The sequence below is a fragment of the Colossoma macropomum genome, unplaced genomic scaffold (genome assembly GCF_904425465.1).
Source record: "Colossoma macropomum unplaced genomic scaffold, Colossoma_macropomum, whole genome shotgun sequence".
NCBI classification, from domain to species: Eukaryota; Metazoa; Chordata; class Actinopteri; order Characiformes; family Serrasalmidae; genus Colossoma; species Colossoma macropomum.
In genome coordinates, this window is record NW_023494795.1 from 14,260,599 (window position 1) to 14,284,898 (window position 24,300).

At 40.0% G+C, this 24,300-nt stretch overlaps 1 protein-coding gene across 8 annotated transcripts in view; it reads left to right on the forward strand.

Moving 5' to 3' along the window:
• suco (SUN domain containing ossification factor) overlaps positions 1 to 24,300 on the forward strand; it is a 67,473-nt gene that overhangs the window by 9,155 nt on the left and 34,018 nt on the right. For all 8 annotated transcript variants that reach the window (XM_036581566.1, XM_036581567.1, XM_036581573.1 and 5 more), the window contains exon 2: positions 20,895 to 20,997. In XM_036581566.1, the coding sequence (XP_036437459.1) occupies positions 20,895 to 20,997 (103 nt within the window). The remainder of the gene's footprint in view (positions 1 to 20,894; positions 20,998 to 24,300) is intronic.

Here is a 24,300-nt window from a genome sequence, read left to right on the forward strand (position 1 = left end):
CAAAAATGTTGGTAACTATTGCAGATATTTACGGCATGTTCGTCAGCCAGTACCTAATAATTCATTTACCACATGTGCCATGTTGAGTAATAAAGCAGTATTAATTGGTCAAATTGGTTGACCACTCATACTGTGACTGTGAGTACGCAACACCACCAGAAAAGCATAGTTAGGTATTCTTGATTTAATTATTACCCTAGTCATGTTTCACCTCCATTATGATTATACGGTTCCCCATGTAAACTTGGCTCCATTTCAACTGTCACACTCTCTTCCTGGTGTGAGGTGTGAGATCTTCCTGGTTAGATTATTTACTTTCCTGTTGGCTTGTGGGCACACGCAAGTCGTGTGCTCTGGCTAAACAAGAGGAAATGTGCCACATTTGCGTTCTGCTGTGTTGTCTTAGGCTGCTCTCTTAGACTCTTAGTGCCAAGTGGAAAAATTGTTTTATTTGCATGTCAAACTGACTGGAGAGTTTTTATGAAGGATGCAGATCTGCCTCTATTTATGTTGCCATATTTGCATGTTAAACTGCTGCTGATTAGACTAAATAAACAGCAAGAGAAAAAGTAAACATTGGTAAACATTCTTTTGGTGAAAACACTTTACTGACTGTAGAGCTAAGGCTAAAGATTGTCCTACTAAGAGGTCAAGTTCTGACATGCTTAAAGGAATAGTCAATCGCTTCAAGGCCAACTTACCTTTTCTTTGAATCTGTCCTTTTTATGTTTGTTAGCTGTCTTTCTTCCTCTTTCACTCAATTTCTCTCTGCCTTTGCATGTTCTTTGTGGGTGTTATCTGTAGGGTTGTGCATGGGTGCTCGAGCCACTATTCGAGTGTGCATGGGTACTCGAGCCACTATTCGAGTGTGCATGGGTGCTCGAGCCACTATTCGAGTGTGCATGGGTGCTTGAGCCACTATTCGAGTGTGCATGGGTGCTCGAGCCACTATTCGAGTGTGCATGGGTGCTTGAATCACTGTTTGGGTATTCATTTTGCAGTGTTTACCACTGTTGTGAAATATATCTTGGGGGAGGGCTGTTGCTCTAGTGCCATATATTGTCATCTCTGAATTATTTTAGCTTAATTGGGCACATAATATAGGTGTTTTGTACTATCTTGTAAATTTACTGAGCAGCTGATATTGTGTCTTGTGTTATGCAAAATGTGTCCTTGTTTATTTCTAACAATATATTACTGTCAATATACTTCGGTGGGGCTGCCACCCAAGTATAGCCTATATGTAGGGAAACACTCATTGCACTGCATCATGGAACAGGGAGAAAATATTCAGGTCAACAATTCAGTGAAACAGTTTTTGTGTTTACACGCAAAGATTTTTGCTAATCAGACTGAAGACGTTGTGTTCTGAGACACATAAGCTGGATGTCCGTCCCACCGTCGTCTTTTAAAGTTCAAAGCTGAACCTTCGTCTCCTCTGCAGACCAGTTTCTGCTCCCACCATGTTGAACATTATAAACTTTCGCTATGACGCGACACACATGCTCAGAACGTACTTAAACTTTCCGATTGGGAATGTAATCGGATGCAAGAGTTTGCACAGTTACTGTTCTTCTGTTTAATGGATTACTTACAGGATTACCCACCTTGTTCAATCGGGCAGAAATTAGTCTGGTCTAGTCAGACTAGTCTATTCCGATTGAGTTATTAGTCGGATTATTAACGAATGATTAGGCTGCATGTAAACGTGGCTACTGAGTTTTAACAGAGCTGTACGTTGCTTAGGGCTGGGCGATAAAACGATAACGATAAGTATTGTGATATAACGTTTCCTCGATAGAGCGATAAGACAGATTCGATAAATGTTCGATATAATACACCATTCTCACACTTCCACGTTTTAGCGAAAGCCCCGGTGGCGTTTTCTACTGCAAGGAAAGCGACACTACTCTGCTGTCACCAGGAGAGGGCGCACTTCCGAGTTTTTCGATTTGATTAGAGAGGGAGGGGGCCACGAGTAAAAAAAGGGTCGCCAAATATACTTTAGCAACATCTGAAACGTGGAGTTATACAGTCCCTGTTTGAGCGGAGCGACCGGTGATCTGTTCTCCTGTGACCGAGTGTGAGTGACGAGATCAGTAATGTAACTGTACTGTCCTACGGTGAACTCACCTCTTTCCGTGCATCCTAACAACTTTAGCGGTGTTAAATCACGTCTGCAGCGCCGTGTTACAGCGGCAAACCGTCATATTTTAGTATTAGTGCATTCTCGAGCAACGAAGGTGAAAGAAAGAAGTGGGATAATGTGAGTTACAGCCCTGATTTAAACGAAAGTAAACTGAGGAAGCTGTGAGGCATTGGGGAGCGGGAGAGCGCTAGGTTAGCTTTCCAGGCTAGCTGTTTTTAGCTGCTGGCTAATTACAGCAGCGCCCCGGCACAACACAGTGAATTGATGATACGGTAGATCAAACAAGACAAAAATAACCAACAATTCAGTTTAAACATACCTAAAAGGAGGACTCTGTGACTGGAGTGAGAGATTCACACTGCAGATGATGCTTTTACACAGCGAACGTCAGATACACTGCGGTTCACCTCTTAAACTACTACGGTAGCACGATAGCATAGAGAAACCCAGTCGTCTAGCTGGTGTCTGAACACTGTGATATGCTCTGACATGGATGTGGTCGGAGTGACAGCAGTGACCTACCGAACCGAGTTGTCGTTGTTGAGAAACTAAAGAGTTTAGCACTGTTGTTGGCCACTTGTTTAGCGTTTGTAACAGGACAGCCGAGCGCTCGACACCAGACAGCTAAAATAATCTGTTTTCTTTCTTAAATCATGACTATTACAAAAACTGTAGCTGTGCTTTTCCAGCTGATAAAAACAGCTCAGAAACTTTCTCCCACTGTCCCAAGACAGATTTCTGAAATGTTTCACTGTTTGCAGAGTGTTCGTCATGATCGGACCATAAATGATAGTTTAAAACCACAGTTAACCCCCCAGGAGCAAAATCAGCCTTCAAACGTGAAAGAAATCATGATTTGACATTTATCGCGATATGTATCGATATCGAACGATATGAATTTTGTTTATCGTGATAACGTTTTTGGCCATATCGCCCAGCTCTAACTAGCTACAGTTTTGCTCATATTTAATAGGTATATTTTACTTCGCTACATGAGTGCCTTAACCTGAGTGTGTTGCCGAGGACACATTGTTAGCAACACAGTTGAGAAGGCATAGGTAGTACGACTGGCGCTAGATGGATCGGCAGACAATTTCTTGAAAAAATGATTGACATCGGACAGATAATTAGATCTGATCGATATTTGATGTGTATTTACTGTGCTCCAGCAGACACAAAGGTATAGGTGACAGTGGGCTGTTGTGTTTAAAATGTCTACATTTTATTCATTTTTACTACATTTGTAAACCTCAAATAAAGGTTACACTTCATCGTAATGTTAATCCAGGTGGATTCGGTGTTGGTTTCGGTATTGACATCGGGTGATATGTATATGATGAGTATCGGCTGTTGCCTTTGGCCAACAGTCCCCATATTGGGAACTTTTCTAACTTGCTCTCTGCTCTCAATCTTACTTCAACAACCTAATATGTTGGCGCTTCATCCACTGAGTTTAGCCAACAAATAGTGGTTTCAGAACTTACAGGCTCATCTGAAGTGGCATCCTCCATTATCTAAGCCTTAAGCAACATAAAAACTTACTGGTTTAACCTGCGGTATCAAGATTCTGAAACTTTCCCTTGGCTACATTTTGCATGCTTTTTACATTTTCATTTGTGCTCCTGGGGTTTCCTGCTACTGTGCTACTGTTTAAGCCTGCAAGCACTATTGCACCAGTTTGCCCTGTTTGTGATATCAGAACTGTGATATCAGCCAAATCTCTTTTGTTTTTTCTTTTTCTTCTTACCCAAACTTAACTGAACATCTCTTCATAAACTATTCTGGATACTTGAATATCAAAATTAGTTTTTCAGAATCAATAAGATTCATGCAGATAACAGGTATAAATACTCGGGCACATTCATTCCCATGCTTGCATATGACTCATACACTGGCCTTAGTAGACAGTGTAATTAATTAAATTTGATGAGTGTTCATTGTCCCTCTCCTGTCAACCATTTGGGACACTTTTTCTCCCCACTGTGGCGCAGCAAGGCAAGCTGTCGTCCTGCACAATGTGTTCCCGGTGGAACCAGCCAGTCAAAGCACCGAGGAGACAGACTCATTTGGCTGTTGCAGCCAAAATACCACACAACCATACCGCTTTGTTGTTGGAGCTTTGATACGGATGCTTTACTTCTGCAGCGTTTTCCTGAGCTGGTTGGGTCTTTAGCCACTGGATTAGAGAAAAGTGGGAATAAACGAGGATGTTCTGCACACTAACACAATGGATTTATTTCATTTGTTTGTTTTAGTTTTGCCTTCCTTTAAAAATGCAGTTGTGACGTATTCCAGGTGCATGTGCCGACATCCACAATGCCACAATGTGCCAGGCTATGATTGCTCAAATTCCTTCATACTCATCCCCCACCTCTGAGTAAACAAACTCGTTTTGTGCCTTTCAAATATCTCTCCCTGACTCTCTCCTGCTCTTGAATCTCCAAACTCTCTAGTTTCTTCAGCGTTCGGTGATCGCCTTAAGGCCGGTTTGGGCCGGATTAGTTTTTTACTTGTGGAGTTAATCTGTGAAAGTCTGCAGTTTTCACAAGTCTGAAAGTGGAGCGCCCTCAGTGATCAACTCCACCAAAAATATAACTAAAAACCCTTTAAATAGACAACCATGCACAGTGTTATTGTTATTGAGTGTGATGTCTGTCTAACAACCTTCTGAAACATGATCTTTCAGTCCAGGCTGGAAAAATTACAGATACTGTTCCACACAAATTGACCATTCAAATCCCATAGAAATAACATTACAGAGCTTCCTTAGGTTAAACTAATCCAGCTCAAATAGTGCTTGTGTAAATACATACTTGCTGTTTATGAACATCTCTAGTCTAGTGTTTGTTCCTAGTTTGCATCACATCTGAAATTATGAAAGTGATTTAGCCAAAAGAACTTACCAAATGAAATCGTGGGCACTAAATATTAAATATCTCAAACGATATCATATCTCAACGCTTGAACCATGATACAGTTCTAGTGCTGCTTTTATGGTTTTTGTCATGCGCTATTTCAGTGTGACTTCGCATTTCCAATTATTTCCATACATTTTCTCCAAAAGTATTCTCTGTTTTGTCTTTTAAAGTCTTTTGTCTTTGTTCATCTCATCTTTTTAATGAAAGAAAGCAGCAATGTGAATTGGATTTTGCTGTCCTGTTAGTCCAAAATTGGACTGAATACATAATAAAATATTAAAAATTGAATAGTTATTTATCACTTACTAAATTATAGTAAAAGATACTTCAGATTAAAAATAGTTTTTTTCACCCGAACGATTTTTTAGATTCATCCTCTGAGCTCTAATAGGTACGACTTATCTTCTATGCACTCCTACAAGCGTGTGCACATTCATTCATTACTGCAGTGTAGTGTGGGAGTGGTCTGGACAGTGACGTTAATTTTTAATGCTGGTGGGGTTTGGCTGTCTCCACTCGTTAGATCACCTCTGTCAAGCCCTCTTCCCCTCAACTATGGGCTAGTCGTGTTAAGCCCCAATGATTTTTAAAGCCTTTGTTCCTGTCGTTTCGGTGATCTGCCTCTTTCCTGCGAATCTTGTTTCTCAGTGTCCACAAGCGCACACTGTGAGTTTTACATCTACATCTATATTCACAATCATGCTTCATTAAACATGGGGATATGATGCTGTACATGTTGGCAGTTTTGTGGTGCGGCTCTGGTCAAAATGCTCTGCTGCACCTGGTAGGTAGTGCTGGGTGATGCATCATTTATACTGGTCTAATGGTCTAATGGCCAAGCTCGTTTGTGAAAAGATGCTTGTCTATTTAATGTTTACAGTAATCTGTATGGTTCCTTTTGCTGTAATATTAAAACACCAATTCAGTCAAAGAGAGCAAAGTCAACTTTGTAAGACATCCTTGGGAAGCGGAGCTTTATTAACTTTATTAATACAAACTTAAAGGCATAACTCGCTGCTCTTCTTCTGATATACAGTCCAAATAATTAGGTTGCCTGAAAAAAACACCAACTTCTATGTTTTCTGGCAGCACTGTATACACTCCCAGGTGATGCCTGAACATGCCAGAGGGTCGTGTTTAGCTCTGAGCATGCAGAATGAGACTGAAAAGGGGCAGGTGGAATTTGTTTTGTAGTCCTTGATATTTGTTGATATTTTGTTAAAAACAAAACTGACCTTTTGTTCTGTGACTGACTGCAAAAGTTGCAAGATAACAAAAGCAAGCCTTGCCATTATTTACCAAATCACATCAAACCTTGCTGCAGGATATTCAAACACGAAATATCCACATGATACGCCAAGAAAAGTCTCCATATGTGAGAGTGTGCGGTCAGCATTTCACTCCAGGGGACTATGAACGTGACCTAAAAGCAAAGTTGTCCACCAGCACTTAAAGTGAAAGAAGTTGTTCCATCAGTATTTTCAGAATGCGCTGCTTGGAAAAAGTAACATTCAGGGTCTGAGATGAGCAAAGGAATTTTTTTTTTTTTCTCTCTTCTTTTTTCTATTTTTTGAGCAATGAATGACTACTTGTTTAATCCACTGACGTTGAGAGCCGCTAAGAGATATTAGCACAGATTTTGTCCAGATAAACTTGCTGCAGCAAATACATTCTACCTCAGTAGACGCTGGTGAACAACCACAAGAAGTCACCAGTAGCTTGTTGCCCTACCACAGCTGGCTGCTTCTATTCTCGCTGCTCTCCTGTATCGGTTAAAGTACGCTATCGTCCAGAGATCATTCAGGAGTCCTGTCTGGGGCATTAGCTGTGGAATAGCTAGTTTGATCACAATCTGTATGTGTGTGAGCTTCCCTGAAAGATCTTTTGGGATGTTAGTTTCCATCATGCTGCTACTGAGTGAGGAGTGGGCGAGATGTGGTAACAGCTGCTGCTCCACCTCTTGTAATTTGAAGCTGAACAGTTTTTACTGTTGATTACATCACCAAAAAAATTTGACCAAAGAAAAGGCTATTTTTGGATCTACAGAGTGCATTAAAACCCTTTTCTCATGTCAGTAATGGTCTCCTGGTGATGAGGAGAGAGGTATTAAATTTTGTTATAGGTATTGAACTTTATTAATTCCGCCTAGCACTGCTGGTAGGGTTTTTTTTGGCAGGAGCTGATTGGCACTTTTGGAAAATGAAATCGATGTTGTCGTTGGGAATAACTGGGAATATAGTGTCATTGTTATGATTCCTGAAGCTTTTAAAAGTAAAAAAAAAAATCGTATTTTCATATTTGCCTCACAAGTATTGAAACCTGACCTTTACTAGATGTAAGTCATCCTTAGTATTCAGCCTACACTGCATGCTTTGTTCATGTGTTGACACTGTACCCTTTGAACACTGCCTGTTCGCTCCACACCCATCAGTGTGACACAGTGTATGCATATGTATTTAACTTAATTTTGCGGCCACTTCACAAATAGGTTGACCAACATGCCGGATATACTGACCCCACTTTCAAAATCAACAATGACAATTATTCATTCTTTACTCTGTGACTTGACACTATTGGTTGATCACATGATCCTACATCCTCACAAAATCTGCTGAAATATTGTAGCATTCCTGCTTGTAGCATTGCAAAATACTGACAGACACAAAAGCAAATGCAGTAACAATTGGATTTGCACGACTGGAGTAAAAGAAAAAGGAAGAGAAATCAAGAGAAACTTAGTGAAACAGTGCTGGTTGATGCCATAATGGTTTAAACCAATGCAGAGACGAATTTAGAGCAAGGTGAGATTTTGCCCTGCACTGATGCTCTTCTGGTATTCTATTATGGGAGCATGCCTTCCTGTCACTGGATGTTTATGATGTGGAGGTGATAAGAACTGACTGATAAGGTAGTGCAGGAGATTTTTGGCATGAAGCCACAGCGGTGTAACTGCAATGTAGGTCAATACGTAGCTATCTTCTTGTAGCAGATTTGACTGTTTTTGTGCCAACTACAAGCTTTAAGGCCCTGTCATTATCTTTGTCAGACAATCGCGGCAACCTACGCAATCACTGCTATAATTTTATTTATTTATTTATTTATTTATTTTTTACGTTAGCACGATCATAATCCATATATGATATGTATTAAAGGGTTTAATGATGTGGAATGTACAGAACCAGTTAATAGTTGAATGCTCTTAATTCAGTGTAGATTTTTTGTGTCATTTAGTTTTTTTTTAATTCGATGTCTGCTTAAGTGCTTGATTTTTGGTTTGGAGACATATTTGTATAGTGACAATATTAATGAAATTTTAAATTTAAAAGAGTACTTACTGAAATGCATCCTAGAAGTTTGAAGACTGTGTTAGGAAAAAAAAGATATTCACCTGTAAACAGTGCAGAAAGCAGTTTGTGATGTCAGGCAGGAAAGGAAGCGAAAGCTTGCCTAAAATTTACGAGAGATAATCCCATATGGCAACACTCTTCCGGGAGGATGCTTTGTCTTTTTGTGATTGTTTTGGAGGCACCAGTACACTGAGGTGTATGACTGACATATATGACTCACAAAAAATCAACATGCAGTTATTTGACGATAACAGTTGGAAAAACCGAACTCTGGATGGAACATTCTGCTGACCGCCGCAGTGGTGCCAGAATTTTTCGTTGCTGCTCCACTGAAACAATGGAGTAGTTCAGTTTGCTCTTGATGACCTACAGTCATAATGTTGTTGCAGCATAAGTATTCCTTTCAACTTACTGCTAAACAATAGAGCTGCAACAATTTATCGATTAATCAATTAGTTATTGACTAATAAATTAATCGCCAACCATTTTGGTAATCGATTAATCGGTTTGAGTAATTTCTTTTAAGAAAAAAGTACAAATTCTCTGATTCCTTCTACTTAAATTTAAATATTTTCTGGCTTCTTTACTCCTCTGTGACACCAAACTGAATATATTTGGGATGTGGACAAAAAAAAAGACATTTAAGGATGTCATCTTGGGCTTTGGAAAACATTGATCAACATTTTTCATCATTTTCTGACATTTTATAGACCAAACAACTAATCAACATGTGCTTAGAGAGTTGTTTGTGTACATTCTGTCTGTCTTGATCCTGTGTACTCAAAACCCTGTAGAAGATCTGCAGATTGTGGGTATTTTTATTTTTTGATGCTGAATCCCTGCAGAGCTTCTTCTAGAGTTTTTCTGGTCCATTCTAAGGTTAAATCTGCTTGAGTATCCAATGGCAACGGCTAAAATTCCTCACTCTCCCACGGAACTTTGGCAAACTGGTTGGCATGGAAACCCTGAGGATTGATGAGGGGACCAAGGCCAGCTGTAGTCCTCTGCCTTGGCCTGAGGGATAAAGGGGACTGGGGGCTTGCTAGCTCAGAGGCTGACTGGGCTGCCTTGAGAATTGCCTGCAAGGAAGTGCAACTAGGGCATGAGTCAGTGCTCCAATGTTCTTCATTGACATTATACAGTACCCTTAGGGACCAGCTCATACTTTCTGACCTCTGCGTTCACTGCCTTATGGACCAACCCCGCCTGGAGAGCTTAGGGACAGAAGTATTGTGGACCACAGGACATCTTGCAAGCCTGCTGTGTCATGAGAACCCGACTAAAGTACTGGCCTGAAGGCTATTTTTGTTTGTTTTTTGAATGGTGTGTTTCGGCTTGCAGGGATATTCCGAATCAACCAAGCAATTCTTTCCCCAGAATCTCGCTTTGGTGAAGTGATGCAATGATGCTGCAGCCAAAGATGATGACATCTGTGTCAGTTCTCTATTCTAGGAAGATAGGATTCTATAGTATCGCTGAGGTCGCATGAACTGCGTGGGTTCTTACTGCATCTACTGATTTCAAGCCTCTGGAGACTTCCAGCTTGTTTGACTAAGCACTGTAAGGCCTTTAAGTATGTCTCTCCCTCACAACCTTTTACTATGGGACCTGGAGTCTGGTCTGACTGAAAACTTGCCATCATGAATCTGCAGTCATTGCAGTTCTTTGCTGCTTTGCAGTTGTTTTTGTCAAAGAAGTAATTCCTGCAGTTCTGGCATGTATCAATTTTCTTGTCCTCCTTTCTGAAACTGTCCTATTAATCTATTAATATTTACTTACTGTTTGTTACATTAGATTATCAGAGCTGCCGTTGTGGTCTGTGGTCTGAAATAAGCTCCGCCTAGCTTGTGTATGTCGATTGTACTTTAGTCTGCCCCAGCCATTCCATGTGCGAGGGGAAGGATTATGTTGGATGAGTAGGATTTGATGCCCTTTTGCTAGCTTCATTTTGCAGAGCACTGTCTGCTCAGACAGGTCCATCCCTCCTAACCACTGGGCCGGTGACGGAATGTTTTTGTCTGGCCCAAGCTCTGCCCTACTTTTTGGGAGAGGGCTGGCTGCGTGCCCGCCTGTTCCTCTGTTCCTCCCCCAGCCACGTGGCTCTGTACACACTCCGGAGCTGCATTAGCTCTGTTCTGTCTCTTACGGTACTGCATAGACTCCATTAGTATCCCTCTTTCTAACAGCTTCAGATGAATTAGAATTTCCATTTCATTGACGTTCTGTGTTGTTCAGCTTTATATTAAAGTCTACGTGTCTATAGACTTTAATAGATATCTGACCTTTCACATTCAGTACTTTATTTGCTTTTCCTCCCTGCTTTTATTGTTGCTAGACAATGCAAAATGGAGTAATATCTGTCTCCATGGCCCTGCCATTTCATGGTCGTGTCCATGTGTATCTGTTTTGCATGTGTATAATGAGGAACAGAGTGGCAGAGGCTACTTTTCTGTGCTATTTAAAGAGCAGGCTCTGCTGGCAGTGGTTTTGCCTCAGTGGAACAACAACAGCAGTTTCGGTTTGGCACTGGACTGCACTTCTTTCAGTCTTCCGGTTGGACAGTTTTGTGCGTTTGAAGTGCGTGTGAGAAGACACGAACAGACTGTGCAAAGGAAAGTTTACCGCGACATTGCCTGACCAGTGTGCTCTATTTTTCCATTCTCTTTGCATACATTAATAAACTAGATGCATTGTTTGGGGACTTCAGTCAAGGTCTCTTCACTGAATAACACAGGGACAGATGATCATTAAAATGAATCTTCCTGCAGTATGACGTCATGCAGAATTCACTTGTTCATGCCTGGGCACATCGTTAGCATCTGTTGGCATATTTTTCTACTGCAGGAAAGACCCAGTCACTGAAGCACTACGTAAAGGCTCTGTGTGACTAAAACCTTCAATTATGAGGAAGTTAGTTTAATGAGAATCACAGTTTTTTTTGGCATGGTCTTCAGTCAAGACACTGAAAGGTCAATTACAAGAGCATGGGTTAAATCTTAAGAGCAGAATCCATCTCTCAAGATCAAAGTGAAACTGAAAGGGAAATAGCTACAGTGGTCCTTAATGCTTTTGTTGTTCACAATATAAGTAGACTTTAAAGGGTGTTCTGTTCCCTTGTATTTCTTGACTCCGTTAGGACCCAGACCCCAGCTGGGTAACACTGAATAATACGTAATCTTTGACTGAGCCGTGTTTGAAGCTGTGAAAAGAACACTAAGGCTACGTTTACACAGCAGGTAAAAGTGGCCCAAATCTGATTTTCTTACCAAATCTGTTTGCGACATCAGTCTGAACAGATCGTGCTACTAAACTGACCCGCATGCGCAAAAGAAAAACCCTTTTACGTTGCTTCACGTGGCTCATCCAGAGGTAAACAATCATGACTGCCAACGACCGCCTGTCGCCCCCAGAGGGTTCGGTTCCAATGTTTGGCAGCTGGGCTCATCGCACAGGATATGTTATTCGGCCTCTGCGACTTCTTTGGTTCATCTCCTCTGATTATTTAAACTTTTTTTGACGCTGCAGCCTCAGTCTCCTACGGCCGCGTTCGGGCGTTTCGTTTAAAATCTCTTCGAACACGGAGCGGTTGCGATGATTTTTCTTTTGGTACAGAAACATCAGCCGAAATGTTTGAGGTCTCTGCAGCATGAAATTATGACGGACGTTGAGTTAGATTGACTTAAAGTCGCATGAATTCTGATCTGGCTGTTCAGACTGAGCCGCATTGTCGCATATCGGTTACGTATCGAATTTCAGTACCACGTTTGAAATCGTCTCAAATCAGAATTAAAAATGTCAGATTTAATGTGTTTTTTGCTGTTCACACTGACACCCAGATAACAGCTGTCTCACATATGAAGAAAAAGATTGGATTTGGGCCACTTTTACCTGCTGTGTGAACAAAGCCTCGTTGTTCACCGGGTCATCTCTTGATCATTTTTTTGGTTTAATATTATATTTTATATTTTATATTGTCGTCATTTCATATTTCACCACAAGTAAGCGGTATCATGTTGCACCTGGCATCACCCTTTACCCATGGTGAAAATCACAGTACAAAACGAACCACAAACTAACCGTATTGAGAACTTTGAAAGGCGCCCGAATCCATTTAGAGGGGCCTGAGTTCATTTGATGTGTTCAAATATGTGCCGAAAACCATGACTCAGTAGCGTAAGACAGCTTGAAACGCTGAAGCAGTCCAAGTGTGAAAACACTTTCATTGATGAAATACTTTGATTCTTGTAGGATTGCGTTCAGCGGTTAGAGAACAAACAAACTGATCTGGATAAAATAGTCACTTTTAACAACCCAACCCCCACCCTTTTCACTTTTAGAGTCGAATTCACCTAATCAGCCTGGGGTAGTGAGGCGTGCTGTTGGGCCAGTATCACAAGATCCATCTCGAGGCTGTTCCTTATAATAAACTATATTTAGATCTTTTAAAGTGAATTAGCTCTGGAAACTCCTTTAATAGAGAAGTCCCTATTCAGACAGTGGCTGTAGTGTTCCTTTCATTTGCTATTACATTTATATCCATTTCCATGCTCTGCGATGCCTTGTGGCATCATATGCATCATATGCATCATCAGACATGTCTTGCTCAGTCCTGCTGCTATTCATGTGGACTCATTAAAGCCCATTAACCATCCCATCCTGTTTTTATGCCATTATACCTTTTGGGTCCAGACCGGCTGGTAGTGCTATTTGCTGGGCCCTCAGTCCTTTATTTCATTATAGCACCTGAGGTATCCGTTAGTGCTTATAACTGGTGCGTGATGTTCCTTGCCCCTGTAATTGTTTACTGAGATGACGCTCCGTAGAATAGCCTTAATAACATTTTCCATAGACCCCAACTGCTCTACTTTGCTTATAACGCAGATGGTAGCCGATTATTCGACATAACGACATTATCAAGTAGGAATGGGGCTGATAACCGGGCCCAGCTAATAAGCTTTGTCATGGGAAGGTTCGAGTGCACTGGTGTTGCCATGGGTCTTCTCTGCATGCCATAGTTAGCAGATGGGTCATTTTAACACACTCAATTAGATGTAATGAGATTAAAGTCTTAAACAGAGCTGCTTGCCCAAGAGTTTGGGTTAAGTTGATGGCACTGATCATGCATAGCTGAAGATCTTGTGATGTCGCATTTTACAACTGTCCTGAAGCTTGAGAGATCACTTGTGACATAAGAAAGTGCATTCTTAGAAAAAAGCCAGCAGCTAGTTCTGCTTATTTATAGCAAAACCCTTCTAGTTTAATCTCGTGTTTAATAAAAATCCTTGGTACTTTCTCAAGTATAATTAGTATGCGTTTCATGTTGTGCAAAGGCACCAGTATTGGCTTTGCAGTGAATTTGTTGCTTTGGTGATCTGCCTGACCCAGGTGTATGTTGACCTGAGGTCTGGCTTAAACAGGCCTGAGGCATGCCAGGTCTGAGAGGATGAGGTCAATGCCATTAGACAGGCTAGTCACTGTAATGCCACAGCCTCAGGCACTGATTGAAATATTAATAAATGCACAGAATTGGGTTCTGTATTTAAAAAAAAATAAGTATGTTTATGTACTACAGTACTGTGCAGAATTAAGAGATCACCGTTCGTTTATATAATTAGCGGTAAAAACGGCCATTAAGTACAAGTTAACCATCTTTCATTACACAGAAGCCCTCACAACTAAATGTATTATCACAAATTTCACAAATTAATGTGCCTTTTTCATAGCTTCCTTTCTTTTTTTTGGGAGACACACTTTTAGTTTTTCAAAGACGTTGGCAGGGATATTTTGTCACGCCTCACAGTTCTGTTTTAGAAGTTGGATGCTTTATCTGTGTCTCATAAACCAAGTAATCCCAAACCGATTCAGTGATGTTGAGCCCTGGATTCTCAGTGGGTCAGTTCATTGTTCTAAGAACATCAGTAGCCTCTTAGTTTGAATTGCAACTTTTTCTCTATTTTTGTTTTCTCACTAACAGCTTCCTCACAGCCTCACATCCTTTCAAAACCCATAATGTCAAGTCATGTGGTCACAGTGGAAGGATGTGAATTTTTCAGATCTGAAACGAAAGTGGTGCTTTTCTTTTAACTCCAAAAGATGAAAGCTTTTAAGTATTCCCATTTTCTCTGTATCTTTTTATAATTTTTTTTTTTACATCACCAGGTTTGGAAACTGCTGATTGATGTTTTTTTTTTCTCTATTTACTCTACCCTTCCTCATACAAGTGAGGAATCTCTAACCTCATTAGAAACATCTCCTGAAATATGAATAGCTTTCATATTTCATGAGTAGAAGTTGAAAGTAGACTCTGACTGCTGTGAACTGCTGAGGTAAAATCACAATTCACCTGTGGTGCTTCTTTAGACTAGCAGCAGCTGATAACATATCATGACCACCATTACTGTGTTTTCGAGATCATAAATCCAGCTTAATGCGTTATGTTTATTTTTAATGCAGCATTATTTTTAGACTGACCCTAGTTGAAGCTCTTGAGCATTAAATGTGATCTGTATTCTGTGTTTTGACATCTGTAGAAGTGGTCCGATTGTGGCTCTGCTTTTCTCTGGCACAGTGAGTAAAGTAAAAGCTAACAGGAAATCTATGAGGGATTTTGCAGGGCGCCTAGCCTTCCTGGTCCCACTCAGCCAGACAAACCAGAAGAATAAGCCCTGGCACAGGACCAAGTGATCCGTCACATTGAATGGCGCGCAGGCTTATTGATCCTGCTCATTTATTGTGTCGTGCTCGGTCAACCATTTTCGCTCCCACTGCCCTGTGCTTTGGTCCTGGACTCTGCCCAGCTGACTGGCCTTCGGTGCCAAATGTTTTGGCTGCAGTCCTTAGAACTTCTCTATGAAATATGGATGTAATGTAAACCACACCGGTTTGAATAATGAAGTTGGAGAGAGAGCACTTCATTGAAAGTGGAAACACATTCCTGAAGTTTCTGTCTTTGGCTTTGTCATGCAAATGAACTGACCAAACTGCTTTTGGTCAGTACGGTTTCAATTTTTTGTCTGTAGCAAAGTTTGAAGTGGTTATAAAATGGCCTCCAAGTGGTTGTTTGATGTATTTGCGCATTGCATACTGGGTATTACAGTGAGAGAGGATGAGAATGATAATGGATGAAAACTGCAGAATGGATACTTAACCGTGAATTCTGTCCAGCCATTTAGACTGGAGGATGCGATGCCGCATCTGCTGCAGAGTATTACATAACATGACATAACATAACATAACATTAAAACGCTAGTTTTAGGATGGAATACCCTTTTTAAATCTCTAAAGCTCTCGTTCCAACTGCATCCACATCATTAATTGCTCTTTTGCTGGACTTAGCAGAAGCATGGTGGACTGTTTTGAATCCTATCTGTGCATTCCATCATGACCTTTAGTTCTGAGCTGCTGGGTGGGCTTCTGTTCTGTGCAGGCAGTAGAGCTCCTGATGAGTTCCCGTAAGTTCCTTGTCTCAGCAGAGTGGTAGAAGCTCAGACATGCCCCAAAGCCAGACTGCCTCTCTGTAAACAGTTGCACTATCTGATGGGTCTGGATTTTTGTCGAGTCAGCCAGCTGGAGGTTCTGCCTCCTCTCTGAGTGAGTTTTAGCTCGAGCTAATGCAAGATTTACGAATGCGCAGTGCCTACATAAACGCTCAATCTCCATCCAAACCCACACACTTACGCAATACCCCGAAGTGGGTCACATTCTCTCCTGGAGAAAAGAAGCAGCCCATTCAGCAGCTTGATGTGATTTGTGGGTTTTCTTGAAGTGCCACTTTCAGAAATAGAATGCAGGCTTTTTCTCTTTTTTTCATGCATTCAACCCAGATATTCAGAAAGAAGTTTTGTTCTACTCTCTAGAAATTACAGTTAATGTGTATTTATTTGTATATATTGTTGAACTCTTGTGTACGTTCCCTTTGACTTGGGCTTGCCCAGATAGCATTTTACAGGCTTTGAATACTCGTTGGTATTTTTCAACAAGTACTCAAATACTCATTCTCAGCATCACCCTTTAAAACAGTAATATTATTTAAATCATTTTTAGTTGTCCTTTTGATAGTATAGATATGCTTCCTTTTTAATCAATGTTTTAGTCAAAACCACAAGCAAGCCCCCCACTTGAGGCATAAGTTCCATAGAGATGTGGTTGAATCTCACACTTTTACCTTCTATGGTGCTCTAAACTAAATTTAAAACAATAATTTACTGAAGTGTGATTGTGTTAGGAGCTCCTGCACTGTTCTAAAGGTGTGAGAAGGAGACTCTTCACTGATTAAGCAGTAGAAACTTGTGAATGTGGTTTTGTCTAAATAACTAGATCTGTTGTTTGTGCAGTCAAGCTCTAAACCCACCATACAACTGTTTAATTAGAATTGAAAGCATTAAAATCGAGCTGATATTCCTGGCTTGAAGGTTACGTGACCATGTCAGAAGCTACAGTACTCTGTAAGTAGCGCTACTTACACAGTCTTGTATATTTAAGACTTAATCAAACTTGAAGACCATTTTTCTTAACCGTTCAAGTCTCAAACTAGAAAAAATATATGCTGGTCTTCTTAGCCAGTAATAATCGTAATTAGATATTTTGCTGAACTCGTTCTGCCCTAAAGCTACAGTTTTTGTATTCAAATCTACCTTCGACTGTCTTAGACTTTAGACTACTTTTTTGTCCACTGTTCTACAAACTGGAATCACTTGTCCTATAAATATAAATAGGTCTAATTTTATTTACTGTAAGAAAATTGTTTTTTTTTTTTTTTTTTTACTTTTTTTGATTCTGAACTTTTTTTTTTTGATTCACTTTTTTTGATTCTGAACTTTTAAACGGTATATCACTGCATCAAGTGTGTGACCCGTGACCACTGTACTGTGGTCAGCAGCTCTTAATTTGCCAAAGCAGATGCCATAAACATGACATGCAACAATGAATTGCAGTGACGCTGATTCTTTTTTACGTCTGTGCAGCCATTGCTCATGCCTGTTGATTTTCACTGGATTTTCTCATATGAACCGCACCTTCCCCATTGTGTTGTCACTAAAATCTGAAAACCGTCATGCCTCATAATTGCATTATCTACTTTCTGCCTGCTTTCTTTGGAAACAATAAATGTGTCAACACTATTTTGCCAGAGGCAACAGCTTAAACAAGCTCACATAGAAGAATGATGTATGTCATGCGTCATATTACAGAAGCATGTGTCTCTTCAAAACTTCCCTGTTATCTTTTATCTTTTCTGATTGAAATAAATGTAGACTCTGTAGAAATGGACATGTCACTCGTCACTCGTATTGGATAGAGCACCAGTAGAGCTTTAGTTAGTCAGTGTTTCCTAATGCATTTAAATATTAATTCAGTGGAATAACATGTTACAACACAAAGGTTTGATTAAATGAATTAATCAAAAAACGAATTCTGGGTCGCTCCGTGTTTTGTTTAAGGCTTGAGTGTGAGACCTTTTCCTAACAACAATATATACAAACGCAATTTGTGATTTATACATGCCAATTTATTTATTTACAAACATCTGTAACCGTGTGTGACATCTGTAACAGCCCTCTTGTGTATGAAAGTTTTCAGTTTCTAATTTATAAGAGTGGTTGTTAAATTGCTGCTAACCTACTTAACTGCTGCTGGTGCACTACACCGACTACACCACTCACAGCCCACCTGTGATGATGTACTCTGATGATGTATCTAATCGTCTTGAACTCTCTTTTTGGAAGCTACAACGGTAGTCATGCTTATCTACGAGCTCATATTAGAGCAATGTGAGTGGAGGATCTCAAATTTCTCTGAGTTGATAAGTCACTGCAAGCTTCCATGCGGGCAAGCATCCCTGAATTCCAGTGTCTGTCATATAAGGACAACACATGGAATCTAAAAATGGTGAGCAATCTTCTACGTGAACCTTAAGCGTAGCAGCATAGCACAACCCTCAGAAACGAGTACTTTACTTTTCTCTTCTATGTTTTTTCTAAAAAAAAAAAGAGTTTAAGATGCGATCAGTGTTTTAATATAGTAGATTTTAGAAACAGTATTTAGTATATAATGAAATACAGGCCATTAAAGCGACCTGACGTTCTTCCTAGCGTTGTCTGCGTGGTTTCCATATAGGCTGGGGTGCTGACAGCATGCTAACGTTTGCCTCCATGTGTGCAGGTTTCAGGCCAGGCTTCAAGGTGATGTTCTCCGGTTACTCTGTGTGTGGGTTGCGAGTGAATGTTAGTATGCGAGTGTTCGCTGGAGGTGACAATCAGAAGTCCCAGCTGTTGTCCACGCTCATCTGATAGGGGGATTTTAGCACGGGGTCAGGGTGCAGTGGTGTTCCAACCTTCTGCCCCGCACGTAGATCTGCTGGAAAAATGTCAAGATTGCAAGATCAGGATGGAGCTTTGTGGCGCAGCAGCTGACTCTGCGTGCGGTATGAGTTACAGCCAGATCGCTTTGGTGCTCTGCTTCATATCATATAAATAATCCATATGAGTTCTATTAAAACAAGTGGCCTAATTTGGTTACAGCAGTAAAGCAAGCAGATGTGAAATGACCTGTAAAGTTTGTAACTCTTCTGTGAACATCTGTGTGCCAAAAAGAGAGTAGAAAGCCAAAAGTCCCATTTTGATTTGCATCTGCTGAAGTTACAATTAGATCTTATGAATTAGGTATGAAATGAAACTGCATCAATATGGGAACTGGGAGCTGATGTCGATATTCGGTATTTTTATGTGCAGTTTGTCTGCCAGTGCTGATACTAGTGACAGTCATTTGTGAAAAGTTCAAATTGGGAGTACGTCCACCTGAATTAGCATTCCAGAGATATGTAGTATTAATTTCTGTGGGGTTATAAATGCATTAAAATAAAATAAACAAAGACATTTTAGCACAGTAGCCCAACATTACCTGAACACTCTATTTTTCTGGAGTACATTAAACACGTCCATTTTCAGTTTAAAAATATTGGCCAAATCTCTCAAATGCTGGAATTTATTTATTTATTTATTTATTTATTTATTTATTTAAATATCTGCTGGCATCCATGTAATTCTGGTACTGTGCATGCCTAATGCTAGACCTTTTGACATTTCTGTACATTTGATTTCATACAGTTTTGAGTTCTCATACAAATTTGTATTGAGGTCAAGTTTAGTTCAATTTTTAGTATCTCATACAATAAAAATGTCTTAATTCTGCAGATTTGTAATTATATACACATATTGGTTTGTCTCGGATAAATAAAAGTTCTGAATCAGAACTTTTTCAGGGCCTGTTGTATCAGCCCTTTAAAAATAAATCCCAAAAATCACAGCCACTTGGATTTTACAAGCAACCTCAGGGAAAGGAACACCTAGTCTTTTGAATGTGGGGGTGTGCATGGCCCTCCCCTCCGCTCCTCTCCCACTTCACACTAATGAGACGTTCTGAGAGGTGTAGTTTAGATCATTAATGGCGGTTTCTGCAGAGCAGATACTGAGAGGCATGTCAGTGATGCACCATTTATTTATTTACGTAAAATATTATTTTGAAATCGTTACACCCTTAATGCTTTGTATACTTGTATTAGTTACATGACAAGGATTTGCGTGGTAGTTTGTTGAGAATATGACAGAGTGGTTGAAGCTCTTTAATCTGTTTAATCAAGCTCTTTAATTTTATCTTTAGACACCCATACATATCTTCAGACTTGTCCACTCATGATAAGACAAACACTTAAGCAAAGTTAGTGCATCTTCCTGTTTACTCCTACTATCTTTTCAATAGAGATATTGTTTTAATGGGGATATCAGCAGGTTGATGGGCTCTTATAACAGCTCGCACCACCACGGTGCCTGCTTTGTACTGCTTACCTGAACAGAAACCCTGTGAGAAGCCTCTCCCTGTGATTAATACTGCACATACTACCACTCACTCAGCACCTGCTTTATGCCTTTGCCAACTATTTCCACTTTGATTTGCCAGCAGCGATTTCTCAATTATTTGGGTTCTTGTATGCTGTTAGGTATTAGCAGCTTAATGCCGTGCATATTAAAGGAACACGGGTGTGTCGACTGTAATAACTGCCAGGGCCAGGAAAGCTCTAATCCATCCTCTGAAGCACATGTTCTTTGTCAGGATAACACTGCACGGGCTTTGAGGTTTTGTCTAAAGTTAGAAAAACAGTGAAAAGACCTGGTGAAATCTCTGCCTCGCCACCTAGGAGCCTCTTGTTCACTAGTACAGTTCAAATTCCAGCATGCCTCACCAAACAGAGGCACCTGAGAGGAGATGGCCTTGAGGAATCTCTATAGTAGGATAACAGTGAGGGAGGTGGTCTGTGGTCTGGCATTGATAAATAACTTGTTTTGTTCAGACAGAATTTGATTTGATGTGTCCTGACAAGGCAAAGGAGAAGCCTTCATCTGTACTGTGTCTGTGGTATTATTTGGATATTGATAGTTTTGAATCTGAATAGGTTTTTAATGTATCTTTCGTATGTGTGTGTTGCAGGTCTCCTGGTCATCATGTCCATTGTTCAGAACAGCCCTCTACAGGCCTCACTGCACAGGATAGTAGCCCTCACACAACACAGGAGGAGGGGGCTGACGATAAGGTAACAGCTACAACCTGCAGCAAACAAACTCAGGTCTTACAATTATCAGTGAACCTTGAGCTGTGTAATCTTTACACCAACAAAAAACAACTACAAATATGTAACCAGTAAAAATGCAGAAACGTTTGGCCAAAACTTTATGCAGTTTACATAAATTTTCAAAGATTAAATATGCCTACAACACACTGGCAAAATAAAACACTTTACACTTCAACACTTTTCATTTACAAGTTGATGAGAATTAGGCAGAGAACTTTGTTGTTGTCCAAAATCAATACAAGTATCTCCATTTTTCAATTTTTTATTTTTCTACATCATTTGAGTTCTGCAGCTGCCCTTTTTTGGATAGCGACAGAAACACTGTTTACCTTACTCTCATTGCTCACCAGCACTTTTTCGGTTTTAGTTTTCAGCCCAGAATGTCCTGAATTTCAGTTTCAGCCAAAACTTTTCACTTCAGCGCATCTCAGCTTTTGCAAGTGTGAAATATTGATGCACTGTGTCGTTGCAATACTATACAATACAAGCCAGTCTTTCCAGGAGAAAGCGTTTCTATTCAAATCAAACCTCCAAATGCTAATCCATAAAATCTTACTGTTATTGCATGTGAAATAACAATGCAGCGGAAGTTCACTTTGTCATCCTCTAATTCAGCCAAACCCCAAATCTCTAATTCCTAATCAGCCCCTTGACTTATTAAGTTGAAAAGCTCCAGTCATATGTGAACCATCCAGAGCTTATTCTGCTGACTCAGAGAGAGAGAGAGAGAGAGAGAGAGAGAGAGAGAGAGAGAGAGAGAGAGAGAGAGAGAGAGAGAGAGAGAGAGAGAGACAAGGAGGTGGTGAGTCACATTCCATTCAACCTCTAGGCCTGACATTTTGTGTGCATATGTGAGAGTGGGGGAAGGAAAAGATCACATGTGGTTTATGGTTCACTCTCTAGAGAAAAGGAGAATGTATATGCATCTAGATGTGCTTCATGGTTGTGCAATAGCCCTTCTTTCAAAGAAGCTCCAGTTACACATCTGTCCTTCACCAGGTTAATCTGTAAAGGAATCCACAGTGAGGGGCCACAGCGATCCCCCTCATTCAGTTGTTTTTCCTCAGATAGCACTGGCACCATATAGAGAGAGCTTTGATAACATACAGACTTAAGTTCTGTGTCATAGGGTAGCTATGGTTAACGTATTTCTCAGACAGACTAGCTAATTTTTCTTGAACCAATTTAAGCTTGTTTAAGATTAAGCCTTGCAGAAACACTTGGAGCTATAAGTTAGTTCAGTTTAAAAAGGGGGCAGTCGTACACATAATTGCCGTTGTTTTCAGAAGGAAGCGTCAGTTTATGGTCTATGGTCATGTTGGCATGTTTGCGGTCCGAACTAAACCTATTTAGTAGCTGTTTGCTATCTTGCTCCCATGCCTCCTTAAACAAACACGACTCAACAAAGTACGGTCTGTCTGACCCGGCTTTAAAGGATGTGTGTTTTGTGCTCTAAAGGTACACAACACATCTTCAGAAGTCCCCGTGCTAATTTGAGACCTGCAATGCCTTTAACCCTTTAACATGCACACAGTGAAAAGAAAAAATATGTGGGTGTTGATTTCTTCAATGTGAATCACACCGAACAGCTTTTTTATTGATTTTCTTCCTTTTTTTTTCCCCACAGTCACAATATACATTTATCATTGCTAACTTGTAGTTGTTCCTACCAGCCAATGAGCTGCAGAAAGCACAGCACAGCTGTTGGCTAATTACTTTTAATTTGCTTCTTTACAGCATGGTCACATAGGTTGTAAAGGGGAATGTCACTATTTTTAAGAATTCTGCTTCATGAAAAAGTAATTCAGAGTGGTTTGATGTGAAGTGCTCCATTCTAGAGAAATTTGTTGAATCAGAATTGTTTTCAGTGATGGTGATGGGAACCAGACGCCTTTGAAAGCTTCATCACAGAGAGTTATTGTATGAAGTGGTTACAAATACACTGCCTGATGCCTGAGATATTATTTTACAATAGTTTTGAGACAGGATTTTGGCCTAAAACTTATTTTCACAAGACATTCATGGTGCAGTTGTACATGCAGGGCATTGTACAGCAAAATAGTCCCCTAATTTTTAAAATATTTTAAAATAAATTTAACACTATTTTGCCGTTAGCAATTGGTAATTACCAAGGAGACAGTTTTCTAGAGTGGAGTATTTCACATCGTATCTCTCTGAATGACCTTGTTTACGTCTCAACAAAAATCAGTGGCATTCCCCTTCCACAAGGCTCATGGATATTTATAGATGTGTGATGGTGATGTTATCATGAAATTCCTGAACCTTTATCTTCATAGGAGAGTAATGTCAGTAATAAAGTACGTGTGTTTATTTCTTACTTATCCTTTCAGATTTTGCCTAAATGACTTGTTGTGTTAGTTACTCACAGCTATCTTTGAACTAGAACCAGGTAGGATGACAATAACAAGTTACAATTGTGATCTTGCAGTCTGTTTCTCATATTTCAAACTTCTTTGTTCAGCACAGTGTGAGGTGGGCGTTGTCATCTGGGCCGGTAACGTTGGTTGACTGATTTGCATATTGTGACATAGAGCTGCATCTATAGCAGAGCTGAAGCAGAGGGGGCCCTGCAGATGCCTACCTCAGAAACTTGACACAAGAATTGTTATTTTGACAGTTTGAAAGAAAGACTGATTTATTATTACAAAGCAGTATTTTTCAGTTTTAATGAAAGGGTTCAAGGGTGAAAAAAACTTGGGCACAAACATGTTACAGGATGTAGGATGATTGAACTGACTCAAGCAGACAAATGTGAATGCTTAGCTTTAATTCAAATCTTAAGGCTAGCCATAAAGTCAGCATGAATTGGAAATCTTTAGAGCATTTTTCTTCCATGCTGTGATGCATAGTATAAGGGAGGTGAAACATATCATTGGTTAACATTATTTTTCCCCACCCACTGGTGCACAGTGATGTAATCAAAAATCAAAAGATATTTTAGAGGGAAGCGAAAGCTATTACGTTTAGATTAAAGATTACTGGAAAACAAGAATTTTGTCTTTTTAATGGTATGGCATGATTATAATATGGACTAACAAGGTGAAAAAGGTCTATTTTGATTCAGGTTGACTTTAAGAAGTATACCTTTACAATTCATATGTCCAGTCTTGCGTAATAGTTTGGCGCACCTACCTTTTGTTGATTTTCTGAGTGAAAATACAAAAGTTAAGGTATATTTTATATTTTGTTTTTTTTCCCCTTGGGTTAAATCCAGCAAATAAATAGAAATTGCACACTAAGATT